Source organism: Pararge aegeria, chromosome Z (assembly GCF_905163445.1).
Source record: "Pararge aegeria chromosome Z, ilParAegt1.1, whole genome shotgun sequence".
Classification (NCBI taxonomy): domain Eukaryota; kingdom Metazoa; phylum Arthropoda; class Insecta; order Lepidoptera; family Nymphalidae; genus Pararge; species Pararge aegeria.
Genome location: NC_053208.1, coordinates 18,628,537 through 18,650,031, shown reverse-complemented (window position 1 = coordinate 18,650,031; position 21,495 = coordinate 18,628,537). Strand labels below are relative to the sequence as shown.

Sequence of the window (21,495 nt, the reverse complement as noted above, 5' to 3'; positions counted from 1 at the left end):
CTGCGAGGACTCGGACCTCGGCTCGGTTCGACGTTAATCTGACTGTTGGTGGACTTTTGGACTAATCATTATTTAGTCCGATCGCCCCCGTGACCGTGGTAAGGATCCACGTCCGGATGACGTCAGAAATCGGGGCCCTCGTCTTCGCCGGCGAAGACGCTGTGTATGTTGCGTGTGTGTGTGTTGTTGGGACACGTTGTCGGTAGTTATTTTGTCGTCAGGGTCGTCAAGGACATGCTTCGGACGTCGCCGCTTTGGTTCGACGTCGGGGACGGGGGTATAAGTGGACGCCTCGACCACTAGGGGGTTGGGGTGTCGGACTGCATTTTCAAAGTAGGTCTTTGATAATGTTTTCATGTACTGGGCTATGGTGGGAAGATCGAGGTCTCGGTGGAGATCTACGTTGCGCATGAACCACGGACTGTCCGTGGTCATACGCATAAATTTGTTCTGCAGGACTTGAAAGCTCCTGTAGGAGCTGTGAGGGCGATGGGCGAATACGACGCTGGCGTATGTCATAATGGGACGTATGCACGTTTTATACAAGGTTACCTTGTGACGGAGGGATAATTTGCTTTTGCGGCAAATCATCGGATAGAGACGACCCATCACATACGCAGCCTTGATTGGCGGTCGGCCAGAGTGGCCTATTTATATTCGATTCCCGGTCGAGAACTCGTCGTGAGCTATCGAGCGTCAATGTGTCCAACCGTCAATAAAACCTTTCGGGGTCTCTTTATTTAGTAACAATTCTTACACAATCTAATCTTATAACTAAATAATCATTCTTTCTAACATTTAAATAATATCTATCTTACCAAAATATCTTAAATGCTAATAGCTTATAATCATTATTTCTACTACTCTTACTGCTTATATTAATTATTCTAATTTAAGGTAAAGCTAGTCGCCGACACCATTAGTACGCTGGTAATCAAGAAAATTGCTACGAGTCATATTCATTGTATAAGAGGACTCAGCTTCCTTGCGTTTTTTAATCATGTTTGTACACTCGTCATCCCACCAAGGTGGAGATGAGTAAAAGTCACGTTCAGTCTTTTTTATAGGAATATGGAAATATATATTAAGTACTTTAACAGCTACAGCATTGAACTTTTTACTGTGGGAGGGAAGAGGAATGGAGAAATAGATGAGAGAGCGCCTGACTAGGATAGCGCTTCCCGCATACCCATCATCCCTGTCATCCCTCAGACAAGCAAAGCCCGGGACCCTAAAATGGGAAACTGGCTTAAGCCAAGACTCAGAGATGGCAAGAATGGCAGGAATATATTCGTTTATTAGTAAAGATAATTCATTTTTTTTACTACGTAGACTTTTACAGTTCCATTGTAGAATTGTGACTAAGTCCATTATGAAGAAGAGATATGATTTTTATCAATATATTTGCAACGTTGGACGGTAATGATTGGGTAGTAATCTTTTCTAAAAGATCAATTAGGGATGTTTTTAAAACAGGGACATCATTGTCACTAGAATTAGTAAAGTAGGAGTAATTATGGTTGGGATTAATGGCACAGCCATTGCCTAGGGAAGATGAACAGTTACCAATGATATTTTTATGAGCTTTTTGGTCGTATCCCTTTCCTGGGCTAGGTCTAGGACGAGGACTGCTAATAACAGTTTTTCGGTAAGATCGTGTAGGAATTGATTTAAACTGAGAATTTTCATGACCAGAGTCATGATTATTAGATGAAGCAAACATTTGCTTAGATATTTCGGCATAAGAAGGGTGGCTAGGTGGGAAACGGGAAGAAGCTTCAATATAGGATATATTATCTTGAGACATAGCCTGCTTAATAGACTGTTGGCAAGTATGCATAATGCATCATTCATAGTTATGTTGCAAGTATCTCCGGTATGTTGCTGTGAATACTTGTAGCACCTAGGTTTTGAGCGGCATTGGATTTTTGTATGACCAAATCTACAACAATTTACACATTGTATGGAAGGGAAATAGTACGTTTCTACAGGAAGAGATGTATGGTAAGAGTAAATTTTATTGGGAAGAACTTGTCCTCTAAATGTGACGACTACCGATTGGGTTGGAACCCAAGTCATAATGCCTTCTGTTATTTGCTTACGGTTAAGTCTTCTGGCTTTGAGCACCTCTCCACAGCCGGAAGGGAGATCAAGAGACTCAACAAATTCGTCCAGGTGCCATTCAACAGGAACTCCTCTTACTAGACCCATTCGAGTTATATTAAACGTAGGGATGTATGCCTTAAATTCTGCATTTTCTAAAATAGGGTTAGTAAGAAAGCTATTAGCTGCTTCGCCACACTTAAATTCCAAAGAGATCTTATTTCTACCTACGCTCTTAACACCGTCATTAACAATAGATTTAATTTTATTCTTATATAAAAATTGTCCGAATTTTATTGCCCTGATAGAAGAGCCGGCCGAGGGATCAGTCACTTCGCGTGATACATAAACAACAAAGGGGCTTGAATCCGTGTCCAAGTATTTTTTAGATGCAACTTCTAGGGATGGATGGATATAAATTAACTGAATAGAGGGATTTGCAGGATCACTGATAGATTTTTTAAATGACGCGTGGATTTTCTCTTCTAGTGGTCGCTTGCGACCAGAGGAAGTCGGCGTACGCTGTGGGATTTCTACATGCTCCCCTGGATCAGGGGGCATGGGAGGATCTGCCTTCATGTTCTCCCAGCTTGGTACTTCGGCGGACGAATACAATAAGCAAGCACTTACCAACAACAAATATTGCACAAAATATAAACACAAAACTATAATATATTTTACACCAAAATCTCTCTGACCCGTGCGTTAACCACAGCTATTAAAAAGACACTCAAAACAGTTATTATTTTTGTAACCGAAAATTTTTATATTTGGCGGCATAAAAATTCAACGTTGTTTCGCGCCATCTTTTTTCTCCATAATAGTCCATCGTTCTTACCTGTCTTGGGAGCATTCACTGTCAAACTTTCAGCTTTTATAAAATAACGTAGGTCTGGGGTTCACGGGCTTATGGTCTAAGACCATAAATAAATTGCATTAAATGCCTTGCAATCAAATAAGATGTGATTATTAAAGATATGGCTGTACGGTGATATACCTTTGCCTTTTCCCTATGGGAAAGAATAAAGAAAAAAAACCGAATGCCTGAGTATTGATTTTCATGTTAAGTATCAGCATGAATTTGTGAAGGTCTTAGGTCACTCGTTATCGATTTTTCAGTTTTCACAAAGGAACGCAAACCTGTAGCTTCACTTTAAGTAAAGAACGGTTAATAAGGTATAAATACAGTATTTTGTAGTGTCAAGTGTATTATTATTTTGTGCTTAGATATTTAAATCTTTATTTTGTACTGTAATATTACAGTACTACGGTCAGCAAATACTGCATTTATGCTGACCTAACTTGCTATAAGGCTTCCGAACTACGACCACACAATTGGTCAAATCGGGCATCCAAAATGCGTATATTTACGATTTTGATAATAACAGTCGTATTAGCCTTTGCTGACGGAGAATCAATAGTGAAATATGCCGCGGTTATATTTAGACACGGCGATAGGACACCTGTGGAACCTTATCCAACTGATCCGTGGAAGAATGAATCTCTCTGGCCTGTGCGATTTGGACAACTTACGAATTTAGGAATCAGACAGCACTATGCTCTCGGCGGAATGCTTAGAAAACGGTACTCGGTAAGTAATAGCAGAGCTAACATTCATGCACTGCTATGATAATCTAATATCTTGACTTTTTGACACAGATCTTTGGAATTCGTTTTTTATTTTTCTTGGCACCGACTAAGCCAACTATCACACGCACCTCGCTCCCGTAACTCGTCTTCCTACTTGCTAGATAGTTTCCTAAAGTATACCAGTCTTCCTAATCCCCTGACATCTTTCACAATCAACCCACTATATTCAACCCCATTTAAAGCATTAATATACAACCCTTCCATCATCACAGATCTAGGTCTGAGTAAAGGAGCCCCAGATACCAACATCAAACTACAAAGGCATATTAGTCAACATTGGTCAAATCATCTTATTATATATACTGATGCTTCAAAGCTGTCTCCAGAAGGTTGTGTTGTTGCTGCATGTTGGGTTCCTATTTACAGAATTGTTATAAAATTTAAATGCCCTCCCGAGTCTTCTGTGTTTACCGGAGAGGCCATTGCTCTTTTGGAAGCAATCCTGTTTGCACTGTCCCATAACGTACAACAGACGGTTATTCTGATTGACTCTTTAATCTGTTTAATGTCTATTAAAGAAAGCCCCTTTCGCAGTAAATCACGATTTCCCATTATCTTAAAAATCCGGAAGGCTCTGCTCTCTTGCAATCAAAAAGGACTATTCATCTTACTGGTTTGGATTCCAAGCCACTCAGGTATTCCAGGAAACAAGACTGCTGACTCATGTGCCAAAACAGCTGTTGAGTCAGGTTCTCTAAATCATTTTAAAAGTTCATCGTAGGACCTATGTAATCTTGCCAAAACATATATGGAAACAGCCTGGAAAAAATTTTGGAATGATTCCAAATTGGTTAAGGGTAAGTTTTACGCTACCATCCAACCAAACATACCAAGACAACCCTGGTTTTGTCACTCTCGGAGTACAAATTGCTGGATTACATCCACAATTTCCCGTTTGGGTCTTGGTCATGCTTGCACACCTGTCCCCTCTATGACGTTCTTCCTCCCAAAGTCCCCCGTCCTTTGAGTGTTAAATGTTTGTTAATGTTTGTTTTCAGTCCTTGTAGATTTTTATGTAAATATATAGTAAGTAATAAAATTTAAGTATAATGTATAAAAAATATCCGTGTTAGATATATATGCATGTGTTGTCTGTACTAATCACAACTATTTCTTGGTACATATTCAAAATTAACTTTTCATTAGTTTCACTGATCAATCTCCTTCGTGCCTTCTTCATCTACAAGACATTGGCGAAGTACCTTGTGCCCAATTGGCACAGACAAAAGCCAAAACAAGAATTGAATTGAATTTATTTTTCTTTTATTGTATTTTATTTAGGAAAATCTCATGAAAAATTTTTGGAAATACAGGATTTAAATTAAAAAAAAGAAATGTATTTGTTTCTTTTAATAGTGCGAGATCCGGCATCGTCTTCATCATCATCATCATCATCACTTCAACTGATTGAAGTCCACTGCTGGACATAGGTCTTTTGTAGAGAGTTCCAAAATCCACAGTTCTGGGCTGCTTGCTTCCAGCGGATCCCTGCGACTCGTTTGTAGTCGTCTGTTCACCTTGTTGGGACCGACCAACACTGCGTTTACCTGTGCGGGGTCGCCATTCCAACACCTTGGAACCACAACATCCATCGGTTCTCCGAGCTATGTGCCCCGCCCATTTCCACTTCAGCTTAGCAACTCGCTGAGCTATGTCAGTAACTCTGGTTCTTCTACGGATCTCCTCATTTCTGATTTGATCACGTAGCTCTTTCCCAACATTGCTCTTTCCATCGCCTGCTGAGTGAATCTGGGAGACCTTAATACGATGCTCAATGACCTCAGCAGAATTTCCCAACAGATGGGCCTACGTATGAACATGAACAAGACGAAAATTATGTCTAACGCTCATGTTCCGCTCCACCCAGTAATAATTGGAGCTCTGCACTTGAAATTGTAGACGAGTACATATACCTAGGCCACACGATCCAGTTAGGTAGGTCCAATTTTGAGAAAGAGGTCCGGCATAATAAGTTTATATTCTCATATGTTATTTAAATGGGATATAAAATAAATGATTCATAATATAGTCATTGAAATAACGTGAATAGTTGAACTAGGCAATAGTTCAACTGTGGTATATACACTTATGAACGAATGGTACTTTTCTTGCTCCTTTTAAAAAGGTATACCTTTTCAAAGTATATGATCATAGTAACATTGTACATTTTACTTAACCTTGTCTAACTCTTACATTATGCAATCGCTGTTAGTGACCGTCTGTTGCAATAAATGTGTCAAAACAAATTAAGGATTTATACCACTTTCTAGTGGATAGTGCCTGCAATAGTCCTAAATTAACATAGTTGTTTTTTATTGAACTCATCACAGCTTAGGGTCTTATTAAAAGGAAAATATTCTTAGGAATGCTAAGAATATTTGTCCTTTGTTATGGTTCCCTTTAATATTTTGCATAAAAGAATCATTACCAACTACTACACATACACTACTACATTTTCAGATGCTCATTTCTGAAAAATTTGATCCGCAAGAAGTTTATGTCAGATCCACAGATGTTGACCGCACACTTATGTCAGCCCAAGCAAATTTGGCAGGTATGATTCATATTTGCTGCTTAATTGAATGAATAGATTAGCAGTAAAAAGAAATCTTTATGTAGGTAGGTGCTTTATTTTATGTTATGTGTCCTTAACTTTTAGGTATGTATCCACCTTCTGGTGATGCAATCTGGAACCCAAATTTAATGTGGCGCCCCATTCCAATACATACATTACCTGAAACAGAAGACGAAGTTTTGGCGATGAAGAGAAATTGTGACACTTACAATGTGAAAAAAAAAGCATATATAAACACAGATGAATACAAAACCAGACTTAGTAAATTTCAAGGACTTATGAAGTAAGCTAGTTTAGTTATAAAATTTAAGTTAAACTAATTTCTTAAATTAAAATAATTTACTGTTTCTTATTTATGTATTATTAATAGATTTTCAAAAAAATTGCATGTTATGTACAAACTTTTTCCAAACTTGTTATGCTCAATGATATAAGCAATTGCAAAAGTTTACTTTATACTAACTTTTATATCATGTAAAACTGCAGAGCTAATTTAATGAGAATAAACACTGTTTTATGGTGAGCCTTAAAATACAAGATGTAGCAAGTGTGCTTTTCATAGAGTTACAATGGCGACTATATCTTTGCAACTTTTAAATTTTTGTTAGTATTTAATTAATAACTATAAAATGAAATTCTTTTTTCTACAGTTTGCTGACTTTATATACGGGCAAGAAGATTGAAGATTATGAGGATATAAACGAAATATATAATACTTTGTTAGTCGAATCAATACATGACTTCACTCTGCCAAAGTGGGCTCAATTATTGTATCCCGATAAATTGCGAGGACCATCTTGCTACAGGTAGACAAAGTGGCTAGCCCTTTAAGTACAATTCTACTACTGCCTATTGTCTATCCATGCATCTATCCGTCTGTCAAGGTGTATAATGTGGTGTCTAGGATATAGGTCACCACAGGTTCTTATATTCAGTGGTTCGCACAAGCACTTGGGGAATTCCAATTTTTTCCCCACTTCCCAGCTAAGCACGTATAACAAACATTTTTATATTATTATTTATATTTATTAAGTTAAAATTACTGTATGATGAAAATTTAATAAATAATCTTGTGTTTGCAAAATCCAAATATAAAGATGTAGGTACAGTACAAAAAGGTGTACAGTGATGCATTATTTTTTAATTATGGTGTAATCCACATCATGTAACTGCACTATTCACATTTACAGTAGTGTATTATTTTCTGATTAGTGTATCAACCATCTGATGTAACCCCACTATTATTTAACCATATTGGAGAATCTTAGATCCTAAGAGGTATGAGACGAATGCAGCAAATCTCCGCGTCGCCGCTGACGGTAAAAAAGTGTAGAAAAACGTCAAGTCCACACCGGCAACCACTCCCTTCAGACCTGAACACAGCAATACGGCATGGCGGCAGAAATAAGCTGCAAATTTGTAAAAGCCATATTTTGCCACTGAAGTGAATAATTGCGAAGTGATGCCTTAGATTTGAAAAGACAAGAAAATTGCGTAGTAACCTAGAACTTTTATATATAGATTAATTAATGTTATGATAAATTAATTTTTTTTAATAAATAAATATTTTATTACATTTGGCTATCACTTTGCGACGATGTTCTTTTGTATTAATTAGTTTAGTACTTATGTCAACTATTTTCAGTTTCACCACAGCAACCGCAACTCCCATAATGGCACGGCTAATGACTGGACCGCTACTAAAAGAAATCGTCGGTAAAATGAATACAGTGATAACCAAGGAGAACCCGAATCCCTTGAAACTCTCAATATACAGTGGGCATGATTTTACGATCGGAAATGTGCTGAATGCTATGGGGTTATATGATGGAAACTGCCCCGTTTACACGGCCACAATCTTTTTTGAACTGATGCAAGGTATATTAATAAACCAAATTATAACTAGCTATTTGTTTAGAAATATTCCTTATTTAGAGCGTCAAATTTGTACAAATGATTGTCAACATCTCTGACATCCGTAGTCTTAATGTCCACTGCAGAATACGGGTGTTCTCTGAGTTCTGTAGCCCAAACCCACCATGCTGCTTCAATTCGGGTGCGGGCTTAAGCGCGTTTTATCACATGTTCTCATCTGGGCCTTTACATTCCCATTAATACCCACTAAACTAATGAGGAAGTCATGATAATCAATATTCAATTAATTATTTTTTCCTTAATTGATGATGAATGACTTTAGTAATCGATCAACTTCAGATCGTCATTTCAAAAAAAACTCCCTCCAACAAGACGCAATTAACAAAAAAAAATAATAAAAGTAGGGAAATATTTATTGAATTGTATCTTTAAAATAATGTACATTGTACATAATTTATGTAGTTACTGCTTTAGTTAAATGTGTTCCATCCTTAGTTTTTCAACTTCAATTTACTTATTGAGCACAAAAATTTCAAAAAAATTAATTAAATAATATAACGATTTATGAATCTCCAATTTGGGGTATTTATTTTTCCATATAGATAATAATATCTTTATACACCAAATAAAACAGAGCTTTATTGAAGAATGCCCTCTTTATGCACTTTAGCTCTGATACCGGACATCACAAGAAATATTGACTTAAGGCTGCCCGCTCACAAGTCAATATTATTGACAACATCTGAGGATGCTGCGGTTTCGGAGCGAAAAGTGCGTAGAGGGTACATTGCCGAAGATCTGGTTGGTGTGGAGTATAATGATTGAAGAAATTATAAATTACACCATACAGAATCTTCTGCTTCTCGCGGACTATGGCAAATTAAGCTTAATTTTCATAATATTATTGACAGTAACATTGCGTCTTGCGGGCAGCCTAACATTACACAATTGCTAAGTAAACTTTGTTATATTTTTACAGAGAAAAGCACAATGAACTATTACGTGCAAATGGTGTATAGAAACTCGACAGGAACAGCAGAGCCATACATTCTTGACATCCCCGACTGTGGACAGATGTGCCCATTTGATAGATTCGTGGAATTGTACTCAAACCTGGTCGACGTTGATTGGCATACTGAGTGTAGATATCAGGTAAATATAATAAAGCTACTAGAGGGTACAGCTGAGCATGTTTCCATTGTTTGTGGATCTGTCTACAAGAAACTGTCTGCACATCTCTTGCTTACTAGGAACATAAAACCTATGCGCATCAATTTCTGAATCTCTCGTTAAATTAGAAAAACTATAACAATAAATAATGCATAAGTAAACTCAAACAACAAAAAGTAATCATTATAAATAGTCTCCTCAAATTGAGAAAGGTTTAGGCAGTAGTCAACTGCGCTGGCTGATTTCTGTAACGTTTTACTGAGCAAAACCTTGCTCACAGTATTATCAACTCATTACTAGCTCAGAACAAGCCACAGATATGGCGCCGTTCACGTATTACCGATTACGTAAGCACTAAAGAGTGGCGGCAGTTGCTTATTTTTGATGACATGTTGCATAGACATGACATCTAGATAGTGATTACGTCAACAGTAATTATTTACTTTTTTACACATGTCGCAATCCACAAATTGTCTACTTAATTGTCAATAATCCATTTTTGGGGATTCCTAGTCCTACAAGTAATGAAAACAATTATGTACTCGCTTCGAACTGACTAGGGGAAACACCGCGCGCTATTCACTTGTCTAATTTTTTTCCGTCAATTCATTGTTTTGTTTTAATACGATTCACTATTTGACGTAAGGAAGTTAATGTTTGTGTTACTTACCGTTGATCTACTTCAATTCTATTTTTGTTTATGGCTTTTGTCTGTGCCAACTGGGCACAAGGTACTTCGCCAATGTCTTGTAGATGAAGAAGGCACGAAGGAGATTGATCGGTGAAACTAATGAAAAGTTAATTTTGAATATGTACCAAGAAATAGTTGTGATTAGCACAGACAACACATGCATATATATCTAACACGGATATTTTTTATACATTATACTTTTATTTTATTACTTACTATATATTTACATAAAAATCTACAATAAGGACTGAAAACAAACATTAACAAACATTTAACACTCAAAGGACGGGGGACTTTGGGAGGAAGAACGTCATAGAGGGTTTAGGTAAGTTTGGGACAGTTAAAAATAATTTGAGTTATAGTGATCCAAGCCAAACTCACAGATAGAGTTGCCCTTATCCGGAGTTTGGCCCGATGAACAGGTGTGCAAGCATGACCAAGACGCAAACGGGAAATTGTGGATGTAATCCAGCGATTTGTACTTCGAGAGTGACAAAACCATTGTTGTCTTGGTATGTTTGGTTGGATGGTAGCGTAAAACTTACCCTTAACCAATTTGGAATCATTCCAAAAATTTTTCCAGGCTGTTTCCATATATTTTTTGGCAAGAGTACATAGGTCCTGCGATGAATTTTTAAAATGATCTAGAGAACCTGACTCAACAGCTGTTTTGGCACATGAGTCAGCAGTCTCGTTTCCTGGAATACCTGAGTGGCTTGGAATCCAAACCAGTAAGATGAATAGTCCTTTTTGATTGCAAGAGAGCAGAGCCTTCCGGATTTTTAAGATAATGGGAAATCGTGATTTGACACGAAAGGGGTTTTCTTTAATAGACATTAAACAGCTTAGAGTCGGTCAGAATAACCGTCTGTTGTACGTTATGGGACAGTGCAAACAGGATTGCTTCCAAAAGAGCAATTGCCTCTCCGGTAAACACAGAAAACTCGGGAGGGCATTTAAATTTTAAAACAATTCTGTAAAAAGGAACCCAACATGCAGCACCAACACAACCTTCTGGAGACAGCTTTGAAGCATCAGTATATATAATAAGATGATTTGACCAATTTTGACTAATATGCCTTTGTAGTTTGATGTTGGTATCTGGGGCTCCTTTACTCAGACCTAGATCTGTGATGATGGAAGGGTTGTATATTAATGCTTTAAATGGGGTTGAATACAGTGGGTTGATTGTGAAAGATGTCAGGGGATTAGGAAGGCTGGTATACTTTAGGAAACTATCTAGCAAGTAGGAAGACAAGTGACGGGAGCAAGGTGCGTGTGATAGTTGGCGTAGTCGGTGCCAAAGAGGATGGGATGACAGCTGTAACATCTTGCTGATAAAGCGGTCACATAGATATTGTCGACGGATGGATATAGGAGGATCAACGCATTCTACCTGCAAAGCATTAGTGGGGGAGGATTTCATTGCACCTAGAATAATTCTAAGGCATCTATACTGAATTTTGTTTAACTTTTCAGCAGCTGATTTATTAAAAGGGTCTAAAACAAACATACAGTAATCCATGTGGCTACGTACTAAGGCATTTTATAATAATTTTAAAGTGTAGGGGTGAGCACCCCACCAAACTCCCGCTATTGCTCGTAGTACATTGATACCTTTTTCACATTTTTTGATAATGTGTTCAGAATGAGCAATTCCATTCAGACGTGTGTCTAAATAAATACCTAAAAATTTAGCTTTAACTGCAAGGTTGATTGCTTGACCTTCAAATGAGATGTTGAGGTTCGGGAGGTATCTCTTCCTTGTAAATACCACTGCCTGACATTTGCCCACTGATAGGGACAAGCCATGGTCAGACAGCCACTGGCCTAGATAATACAAAGCAGAATTGATACGACAGGATACTTCCTCTATACTGCCTGAGCTGTGATAGAGGACAATATCATCAGCATATTGTAAAATGGTACAAAAACTAGAAACAGACAATTCGAGGTCGTGGGTATATATGCTATAGAGCAGAGGACTGAGAACGGAGCCTTGAGGGAGGCCTTTCCGGATTAATCTGGGGGGAAGAGAATTATTCTAATGCTTTACCAGAACATATCTGCAAAACAGCAGGTAGGACAGTGTCATATGCAGAAGCAATATCAAGAAAAACACCCACAAAGTACTCTCCTTTTGTAAAGGCTAATCTAATATCTGTTGTTAGTATACTGAGACTGTCTGTTGTACTCATACCCTTCCAAAACCCAAATTGGGAGGAGGGGAGAATATTTCTACTTTCCATTAACAATTCCAGTCGGTTTTTAAGGAGATGTTCTGTAACTTTAGCTAAAGTTGTTGACAAAGCTATGGGTCTATATGAATTTGAATTAAGGGGATTTTTAGTTATAACAATTTGAGATTTCCAGGAGTTTGGGATAGAACCAGTTTCCAAACATTTATTGATTATTTTAAGGTAATAAATTTTAGCTTTGTCATTTAAGTTAGCCAGGAAAGAATATGGAACGCCATCTTCCCTTGGAGCTGTATCTTTTAGACCATTGAGAGCAATTTGAAGCTCAGAAAAGGAAAAGGGGGCATCCATTTCATCTGTAGCTGGAGCTGGCGTAGTAGTTAGAAATGAGTCCGGGAAGGGAACATAAGGTGGAGCTAATTTGTCTGCAAAGTTGTTAAGCCAGTCAGAAGGATTATTTGAAGAAGGGTCAACGTGGCTCAGGGAGCGACGGTATCTCCTCATATTTTCCCACACAATGGTGGAGGGTGAACGAGGGCTACGCGATTCATAGAACTTCGTCCAACTTGCTCTTTTCTTTTTGAAGAATAATCTTGTATTTTAGCATCCAGTTTTTGGTAACTATTAAAGTTATCCTGAGTCATGCAGGCTGAGTATAATTCTTCTGCAGCAGATCTTTTACCAAATAAATCGCTGCATTCATCATCCCACCAAGGAGAGGAAAGCAGCGGATTTTTCACAGGGTGTTTTTTTGGAATATAGGAATCGGCCGAAGATATAAGAGATTTTAAAAAGAGATCATAGCATACCGGAATGTTTCCATCACTTTCCAAATCGGGCAGGGTGTCTACAATGCAATCAACGGATAGGGCATAATCTTCCCAATTTGCTTTTTTAAGTTTATACTTTAAAAGGGGATCATAGTCAGGGGTGGGTAAGGATTTATTATTTAATATAACTATTATAGGAAAATGATCACTGCCACAGGTTGACTGTAGCACGTTCCAAGCCAGGCGCGATGCTAGGTTAACCGAACATAGGGTGAGATCAACCGCTGATTTAGGGTTCTGATTGGGGTATACCCTTCGAGTAAGAGAACCGTCATTGAGGATGCAAAGACTGACATCATCAAGTAAATCAATCAGCAGTGGAGAAAACCCGTCACTAGCATGGCACCCCCGCATAGTGTGGTTGGTGTTAAAATCACCCATGGCTATGATAGGGCTGGGAAGGGACGACAAGATTGCTTGTAATTCGGGAATAATAGAAGATGAGGGATGAGGAATATACAAAGATACAAAAGCTATGTCTAGGGTACGGACAGCAACAGCATTGATCTGTTGGCTGTGGGAAGGAAGAGCGATTTGGGTGTAGGGGAGGGAGTGCCGTAGAAATACAGCACTGCCTGCATACCTATCACTCCTGTCATCCCTCAAACAGGAGAAGCCCGGCACCCGTAATCGTGAACCAGGCCTCCACCATGTCTCCAAGATGGAAAGAATGGTGGGATTATGAAGGTTAATCAGAGAGATTAACTCATGTTTCTTGGGACGTAAACTTTTACAGTTCCACTGTAGGGTTATTGGGTCCATTTTGGAGTAGTTTAAAAAGTTGGCTTAAGTTTTTGGAAACGTTGGGCGGTAAGGGAATTTCACTACATGGAGCGACAATACTACGTAGAAATTCGGAGATAAATTCAAGCATTTTACCTTGGGAGGGAGGGTTCTCAACATTGTTGTTGAGAGCGCATCCATTAGGAAGAAATGAGGAGCAGTCACCGACAATAGTCGGAACAGCTTTTTTATCGTAGCCCTTTGCTAGAAGAGCTCGGGGACGAGGAGAGCGGAAAACTGTTTGCCGGTAGGAGGTTTTGGTGGAAGTTACATTATTATTCTGAAACATGACCATTTTAATAGATTGCTGCCTGGAGAATTCTGGGCAGTCTTTATTAGTAGCAAAATGACTACCAGAGCAGTGTAAACATGTAGATAATTCCTTGATGACCAAACATGTGTCCCCTATATGGGGCTGAGCACATCTTTAGCATCTGGACTTAGATCTGCAGATTGTTTTAATGTGGCCAAAACGGCCGCTCTGGCACTGTATTGTTGGAAGTTTATATGTTTCCACTGGCAATGAGGTGTGGTATGAATATACCTTAGCAGGAAGCATTTGCCCCCTGAAGGTTAGGACAACAGATTGGGTAGGCACCCAAGTGATGACACCCTCTGTGACAGATTTTCTGTTCAGTCGCCTTGATTTCAGAACCTCACCACAGCCAGGCGGGAGCTCTAGCGTATCATCAAGCTCGTCCATCGACCAGTCCACGGGAACTCCTTTCACCAACCCCATTCTGGTTATGTTGTATGTGGGAATTATAGCTCTATATTTGCATAACTTCAAAACTGGACTAACCAGAAAGTTGTTGGCAGCTTGGGCAGAAGTAAACTCTACAGTCACAGTATGACTTGGCGCCTTCGGTGAAGGAAGGATGTATGTAAAGGCTTTGAACGGATGGGTTTACCTGAGTAGGATCAGTTATAGTTTTTTGGGTCGCATATACGTTGGTATCCTCTCCTTGTCGTTTTGAGACGAGGCTGATGCCCCCAGGTCGGGCGGCTCAGGAGGTGTATCTAGATGCATTTTACTGAAAACACTATAACTACAGACACATAATAAATATTTTACCAACACCAAATAGGGTTAGATTTATACGAATATCACCAATGACAACTATTTCTGCTGCTGTGTAAATTCACCGAAATTACACCGGAATCTCACTAAACAAATTGACAGGCCAAGTTACAGTTCAATATAAACAACACCAAATTCTTTTCAAGACGAGTTTACAATAAAATCAAAGAAAAATTTGATTAAACCGCGTCCGCCATGTACGAAGTTTCCCGCCTCGTTTATCTACTTTCGCCAAAGTTGAATTATTTCAAATGTCAAATCACAGATCCAAAGTGACAAATCGAAGTTATACCAAAAATTGTTATAACTTGGAGTTAATTGGAATAAAAATATAAACCAAAAAAAATTGGTTGCCTGTAAAGTCGGTATACGGGCGAAAGTTTTACGTGACAACGATTTTGAGTGGTAAAATAATTTTAATGTGAATATTCATTCGTACAGTAGGAAGAAGGATGAAATAATCGTAACAATTTAAAACATTTATTTATACAAAGAATTATATTTAAAACATTAATTTATACAAAGAATCTCGCACTGAATTTCATATTAACAAAATTTTATTTTTACCTTTACACATACATACGTATTTATATACAAATATACATACAATAACTTGCAATACATTTGCGTACAATGAAACAGCGTTTACTACAAAGGGACGCGTGCCTTTCACTTTTTATGTCTGTCTCTCTCGCTCTTAGGCGGGCTAACCATGCCCGAGTGGAAGGGACGCGTGCCTCTCACTCGCTCTCATTGTGAGCGCATAACGTGAGCGGAGCGTAACGCAGTTTCTCGAAGTGTCACCCGGCAAACCAATTTATAAGACGTTGTCACGTCAAAATGTAAAAGAAGTTCGTTTTGTTCGTAATATTACTTAAGATTATAATATTTGTGACTTACACGGTATGGTATTGTACTATGGTAATACCGTGTCAGTAAAGTTTATTTAAATGAATATAGCGTATATAGGTGTTTTTTAACGTACGCAGGCAAAACAAAATTTCTCTTATTTATTTATTATTATTATTATTACATAAAGTTTCCAAAAAAAATAAAAAATACTTATAGCTAGCATCAGAAAACCACGCAGGTTTGTAATATATGCTAACAGAGAATTAAATCTAGGTACGTTACTACAGAACATTATTGCCAGTTCACCATGTTGTGTACAAAAATGATCACAAGTTACTTAAAAAGAAGGACTTCAGTTTTTTCTTAATATTACGAGGATTAATATTGTCTCGTACATCAGTGGGTAATTCATTAATAAGGCGAGGAACTAGGTAAACGTTCGTGCGCTCGCCATACCTATTGAACGCGCCCGAAGTGCATAACCGGCCTCGACTGACGGCCCGCGTGCATACAGGATGTTGTACTTTGTTCCAGTATATGTTATTGAAAAAGTTTTCTTTTAAAATTGAATATTTCAACTGTACATGCACTGGTAAAACTTTACACTGTTTAAAAAGTTCAGCTTCGGAATAGTCACTATGGTTATTGTTAAGGATAACTTTTAAAATTCTTTTTTGCAGCTTGAATATTTCTTTTAAATAAGAGTTATATGTACGGCCATAACTGCTCAAACCATACTGGATATATGATTGAGCTAGAGAATTATACAATATTAATTTTATTTTGAAGGGAATACGATTTCTTAGAATTATTATATTAGCTAAAAATTGCCTAAGCTTATTGCAAACGTGTTCAATATGATAACTCCAATTAAATTTACTATCTATATGTAATCCTAAATATGTAACAGTTTCAACCACTTCAATGACGGGGCATTTACAACTGGTGTCATTCGAGTGTAGGCAGCTATGGTCATGTGCAAGAATATGGTTCATTGGGAGTTTTGCAAGATGCGGAGATTTTATGAGTATTAATTTAGTTTTACCTGGGTTGATTACTAAACCAGAATCGTGACACCACTTATTCAACATATTAAAATCAGACTGTAGAAGGTCACGAGCATTATCAGGATCTTTATCAGCAATCAGTAAGCATGTATCATCCGCAAATTGGTAAACCGTGGAGTACTTTATGCAGTTAGGCATATCATTAACATATGAGAGAAAGTGAAGAGGGCCCAACACTGAGCCCTGCGCTGTACCCTCAGTAGATGCTACATGCCTACTATATGCAGTATCAATCTTAACCGTAAACGTTCTATTATAGAGATAATTCTCGCACCATTTTAATAATGGTCCACGAACCCCACATCTACCAAGCCTTTCTATCAGTTGTTTATGCTCCAAAGTATCAAAAGCACGCGAAAAGTCAATAAATAGAGCCAACACGTGATGTTTGTTATTAAGATAATCGTTGACTGCATTTGCAAATTTTGACAAAAGATCGGATGTACCTTTACCAGCTTGAAATCCAAACTGATTTGGGTACATCACGTTCTGTTTTTTATAGAAACTATGTATTTGGTCACTAAGACATTTTTCTACAATCTTATCAATACAAGATAGTAGTGTAATTGGACGATAATTGCAAAAGTTACTTCTTGATCCCTTTTTATAAACCGGCCTAACACAACCAACTTTTAATTCGTTGGGATAAATTCCCGTTTTCACGCTTTGGTTAATTAAGTGAGCTATTGCTACCGATACGTCTTTCCCCACAATTTTAATATCTGATACTTTTATGCCAACGAGTCCAGGCGCTTTGTTAATGTTTAACTTTTTAATAATCTTATGAACTTCGTAACTAGTTACCTTTTGAAAACGAATACTAGAGTCAATTCCTATATCAGATCTTTTAGCATTTATGAGTTTAATGTTACACTTTGGTATAATGGCTTTCACCGCATTATTAAATTCTTCAGCGAAATGTTGAGCAATAGTTGCACTGGCAAGCCCTTGTGCACTAAACGCCTTAAGTATTGCTTCATCAATCGATAATTTTTTACGCCCTAACATCTGATTAACAATTTGGTATATTTTTCTTGTGTTTCTAAAGTTATCACTTATCAGTTTAAAGTAATATGTATTTCGTTTATACTCTATAATTTTATGTAGTCTGTTACGTATTTTATTATATTCAAGTCTTATCACAGGATCATTCAAGTTATTCTTCCAAGATTTAAACAATTTGTCTCGTTTTTGGCACAGTCGAATAATATTTTTATCAATCCAAGGGAGTCTAATGGCATAGCGATTTTGTTTGAGCTTGAATGATTTTGTTTCGTTCTTATTTGCAGATACCGTGGCTTACTGAAGCATTGTTCGCGTTGGAAATGCTTGTACTTTTCTTTCTGTTATACACATTATATTACATGAGAGTTCGTGCTGGAGAAGAGTAAGTAACAACAGAATAGCTCTAAATGTTTTCTTTCACGAGAATTAATCTATATTATGTTTGAACATGTAAGCATTATGCTGCTTTCCCTATTCACTTTGAGCTTATTAACATATTGGACCCGTGTGTAGATTTGTGAGCTTACATTGTAGTAGGAGTTATTAGGTGACTAGCTGACCTGATAGAAATGATGGGCTGATTCTTTTGTACACAAATATTTAAATTAAAATAACATTTACAGGTCTAAAAGGAGAAGCCAACCTGTTTACACTATCCCTATAAAGGAGGATAACAACAATTTAGTTTAGTTAAGAGTTTTTTTGTACAATAAATTTGCCTGCATTTTCTTTTCTAAGTGTAGGTACTGTCTCGGTTTTTTTCTCTAATCAGTGCCAAAACCAACTGGACGATAAATTTTTAAGCATATTCATTGTATTATTTGATATGATAATATGCGCAATACAAAACAAATTAAATTTTCAGTAATGATCTTTTTAGTTCGTACAAAAGTATCATAGAAAAAAAAACTGAAAATACATTTTTTTTTTCTGAATATTCTGACTATTATGAATATTTATTAATAGATTTATCGGTCTTAAATGGTATCTTAAAAAAATGGTCACATGATTGATAAAAATAAAACATAATATTTAGGGATATCATTTACACATCTTAATATATATAAATCTCCTGTCACGATGTTTGTCCGCGATGGACTCCTAAACTACTGAACCGATTTTAAATTAAATTAGCACACCGTGAGCAGTCTGGTCCAACTTAAGAGATAGGATAGCTTAGATCTTTAAGTAAAGTCACAATTTTATTTTATTGCAAATTATTTGTCTATAATTAATTGACAGTCACATGTTATATATATATACTAGCTGTTGCCCGCGACTTCGTCTGCGTTTGATTTTGTTTTTAAAGTATTCAGTATCGCTTAGCCTTAAGTGAGTATTGTAGTATATATATACATATATATATAACATGTGACAAATAATTTGCAATAAAATAAAATTGCGACTATAATTAAAGATCTAAGATATCCTATCTCTTAAGTTGGACCAGACTGCTCACGGTGAGCCAATTTTATTTAAAATCGGTTAAGTAGTTTAGGAGTCCATCGCGGACAAACATCGTGACAGGAGATTTAAATATATTAAGATATATACAACTATGCTCATTTAAGGCTTAGCGATACTGAATACTTTAAAAACAAAATCAAACGCAGACGAAGTCGCGGGCAACAGGTAGTTACATATATATTGATAAACATTAAACATATTGTTCTTTTAAAACTTTTGAGATAAAACATTGTTGCAGCAAATTTGCTAAAGATCCACTTTTATACTTAGGGAATTTTTATTTAAAAATACATGCAAAGAAATACTTTTTTCTTGTACCCAAAAACTGCATTTTTAAGGAGGACAGCATTGTTAGACCCAGCTGTTTTTTTATTTTGAATCATCATCATTGCCTTATGATGATGGGCACAGGCCCTGCATCTTCGCCCTCCCTCCCTTTCGACCATCATTGAGGAGTTTGCCTGGATGTTTGTTTTGCTATTTGTACCAACTTATGTTTATAATTTACTTGTGTTATTAATTTCGTTTGCCAACCCTGGTTTTCTAATACATTGAAATCTAGCTAAATGCACTCTGTCTTCTAAAATGGAGGCAAGTCTTTTTGCTAAGCCTTGAAAGACTTCTTTCATAGCTACAACAGTGTTTTACGGTTACAATGTAATAGAGAATTCAAGCCTTTATATGAGTTTATTGTTTTGTTTCAGAGGTAAACTTTCCTACTCTAGTGTATTTAATCCTGGGACATACTACAGAGGGATATTAAAACTTGACAAATTTAAGTATTCTTATGTTTTTGTATTTTCATCATTTGTTTTTATGTTAGTTTTATTTGCTTCATGTTTTTATTTATCATTTGCTCAATCATTTCCATGAGTTTTAATTTTTACCTGAAATAAATTGTACTTATAAAAGCTTAATGGTAAAGTATACAAAATTTTGTGGTGTTTTTTTTAAGCTAAGCTAGGCCGATGATAATTTATTAATATATTTTGGCCTTTTGAAATAGAAATTAGAATAGAATAGAATTTGTTTATTTACCAGAACAACACAAACAGACTTACATACGGAGTAACTTAATTAAAAATTAGTTATAACTTCTATTTCAAAAGGCCAAAAGCGATTAAAATGGTCTTAATAGAAAGTGCAGTGACAGGACATAAGTTCATTTAAATCCGATAGCTGTTTAGAAATGATTACATTGGGTCAATATATTCAACAATTGTTTTTGTAACAAGAAAGATAATATATACAAGAGTATCAAGTAACACCAGATATTCTGAAGTATAAGTTTAGACTAACGTTTAATTTCTTACTGAATTTCTTAGTTTCAAAATAAAAGAAATACATTATCTTCTTAACAATAATCTTTAAGTTACTTTGAAAGAATAAACACATATTTGGATATAGTCAACAAGTTACTATTCAGAATAATTAGCAAATTGGAAATGAAGTGTATAAAGTGTGTCAGATAGTTCCTAAAATTTAAAAGAAGTCAATTGGTCCAGTGTTTGTTGAGTCAAGTACGTCTATTAAATAAAAGTATATAAAAATTTCTAATTGAAATATTAAAAGTTCTTATTTGAAACAAAGAACATAAATTAAAAACAAAAGATAACATAATGTATATAATCTGAAGTAGCTACTCATTATCAACATTTATTATTATCACATTCTGAAATGTGAAAGCATGAATTTGATCTCAGATTTATAGATAAGGAATATTCTATGTCCATAGAGTTAAAGTTTTAGTAACGGTAGAATATTTAGGTTACATTGTTATTATGCGAGTAGTAAGAAATTTAAATATTTAATGAATAACATTTCGTTAGCATATACTTTGTTATAATACTATCGCGCCGAGCCATACGAATGCAAAATATAAACGTAAAAGGCTATTTAATCCAAGTAGGAAATAAAAAAAAAAAAAATAACATGAAGCAAAATTTTTTTTCTAAGATCAAAATATTTAAATATTTAATTCACATTATTATGCTGTGATTTGGGTGAATTATCCATGCTCCTGCTTATTTTTTTTTCTATTACTTATATTTTTATAAACACTTTATACTATTATTAATCTATATATTGCTTAGTCTGATATTATTTCCCGTTTCCGTGGGATCATAGAGATAAAATGTACATAAAAGC

The 21,495-nt window shown here is 36.4% G+C and overlaps 1 protein-coding gene across 1 annotated transcript; it reads left to right on the top strand.

Moving 5' to 3' along the window:
• Positions 1 to 3,193: 3,193 nt before the first annotated feature.
• On the top strand, positions 3,194 to 18,580 carry LOC120636439 (prostatic acid phosphatase-like). The gene is made up of 8 exons (XM_039907916.1): positions 3,194 to 3,694; positions 6,214 to 6,307; positions 6,413 to 6,611; positions 6,979 to 7,134; positions 7,974 to 8,206; positions 9,183 to 9,355; positions 18,165 to 18,262; positions 18,504 to 18,580. The coding sequence occupies exons 1-8, from the start codon at positions 3,461 to 3,463 to the stop codon at positions 18,568 to 18,570; spliced, it is 1,254 nt and encodes a 417-aa protein (XP_039763850.1). The 5' UTR covers positions 3,194 to 3,460; the 3' UTR covers positions 18,571 to 18,580.
• Positions 18,581 to 21,495: the final 2,915 nt, after the last annotated feature.

Excerpts from the sequence above, each read along its gene's own strand:
- LOC120636439 (XM_039907916.1), top strand. The coding sequence starts at position 3,461 with ATGCGTATATTTACGATTTTGATAATAACAGTCGTATTAGCCTTTGCT. Across the intron at positions 6,308-6,412 it reads AGCCCAAGCAAATTTGGCAG|GTATGTATCCACCTTCTGGT; the intron begins GTATGATTCATA and ends CTTAACTTTTAG. Across the intron at positions 8,207-9,182 it reads CTTTTTTGAACTGATGCAAG|AGAAAAGCACAATGAACTAT; the intron begins GTATATTAATAA and ends ATATTTTTACAG.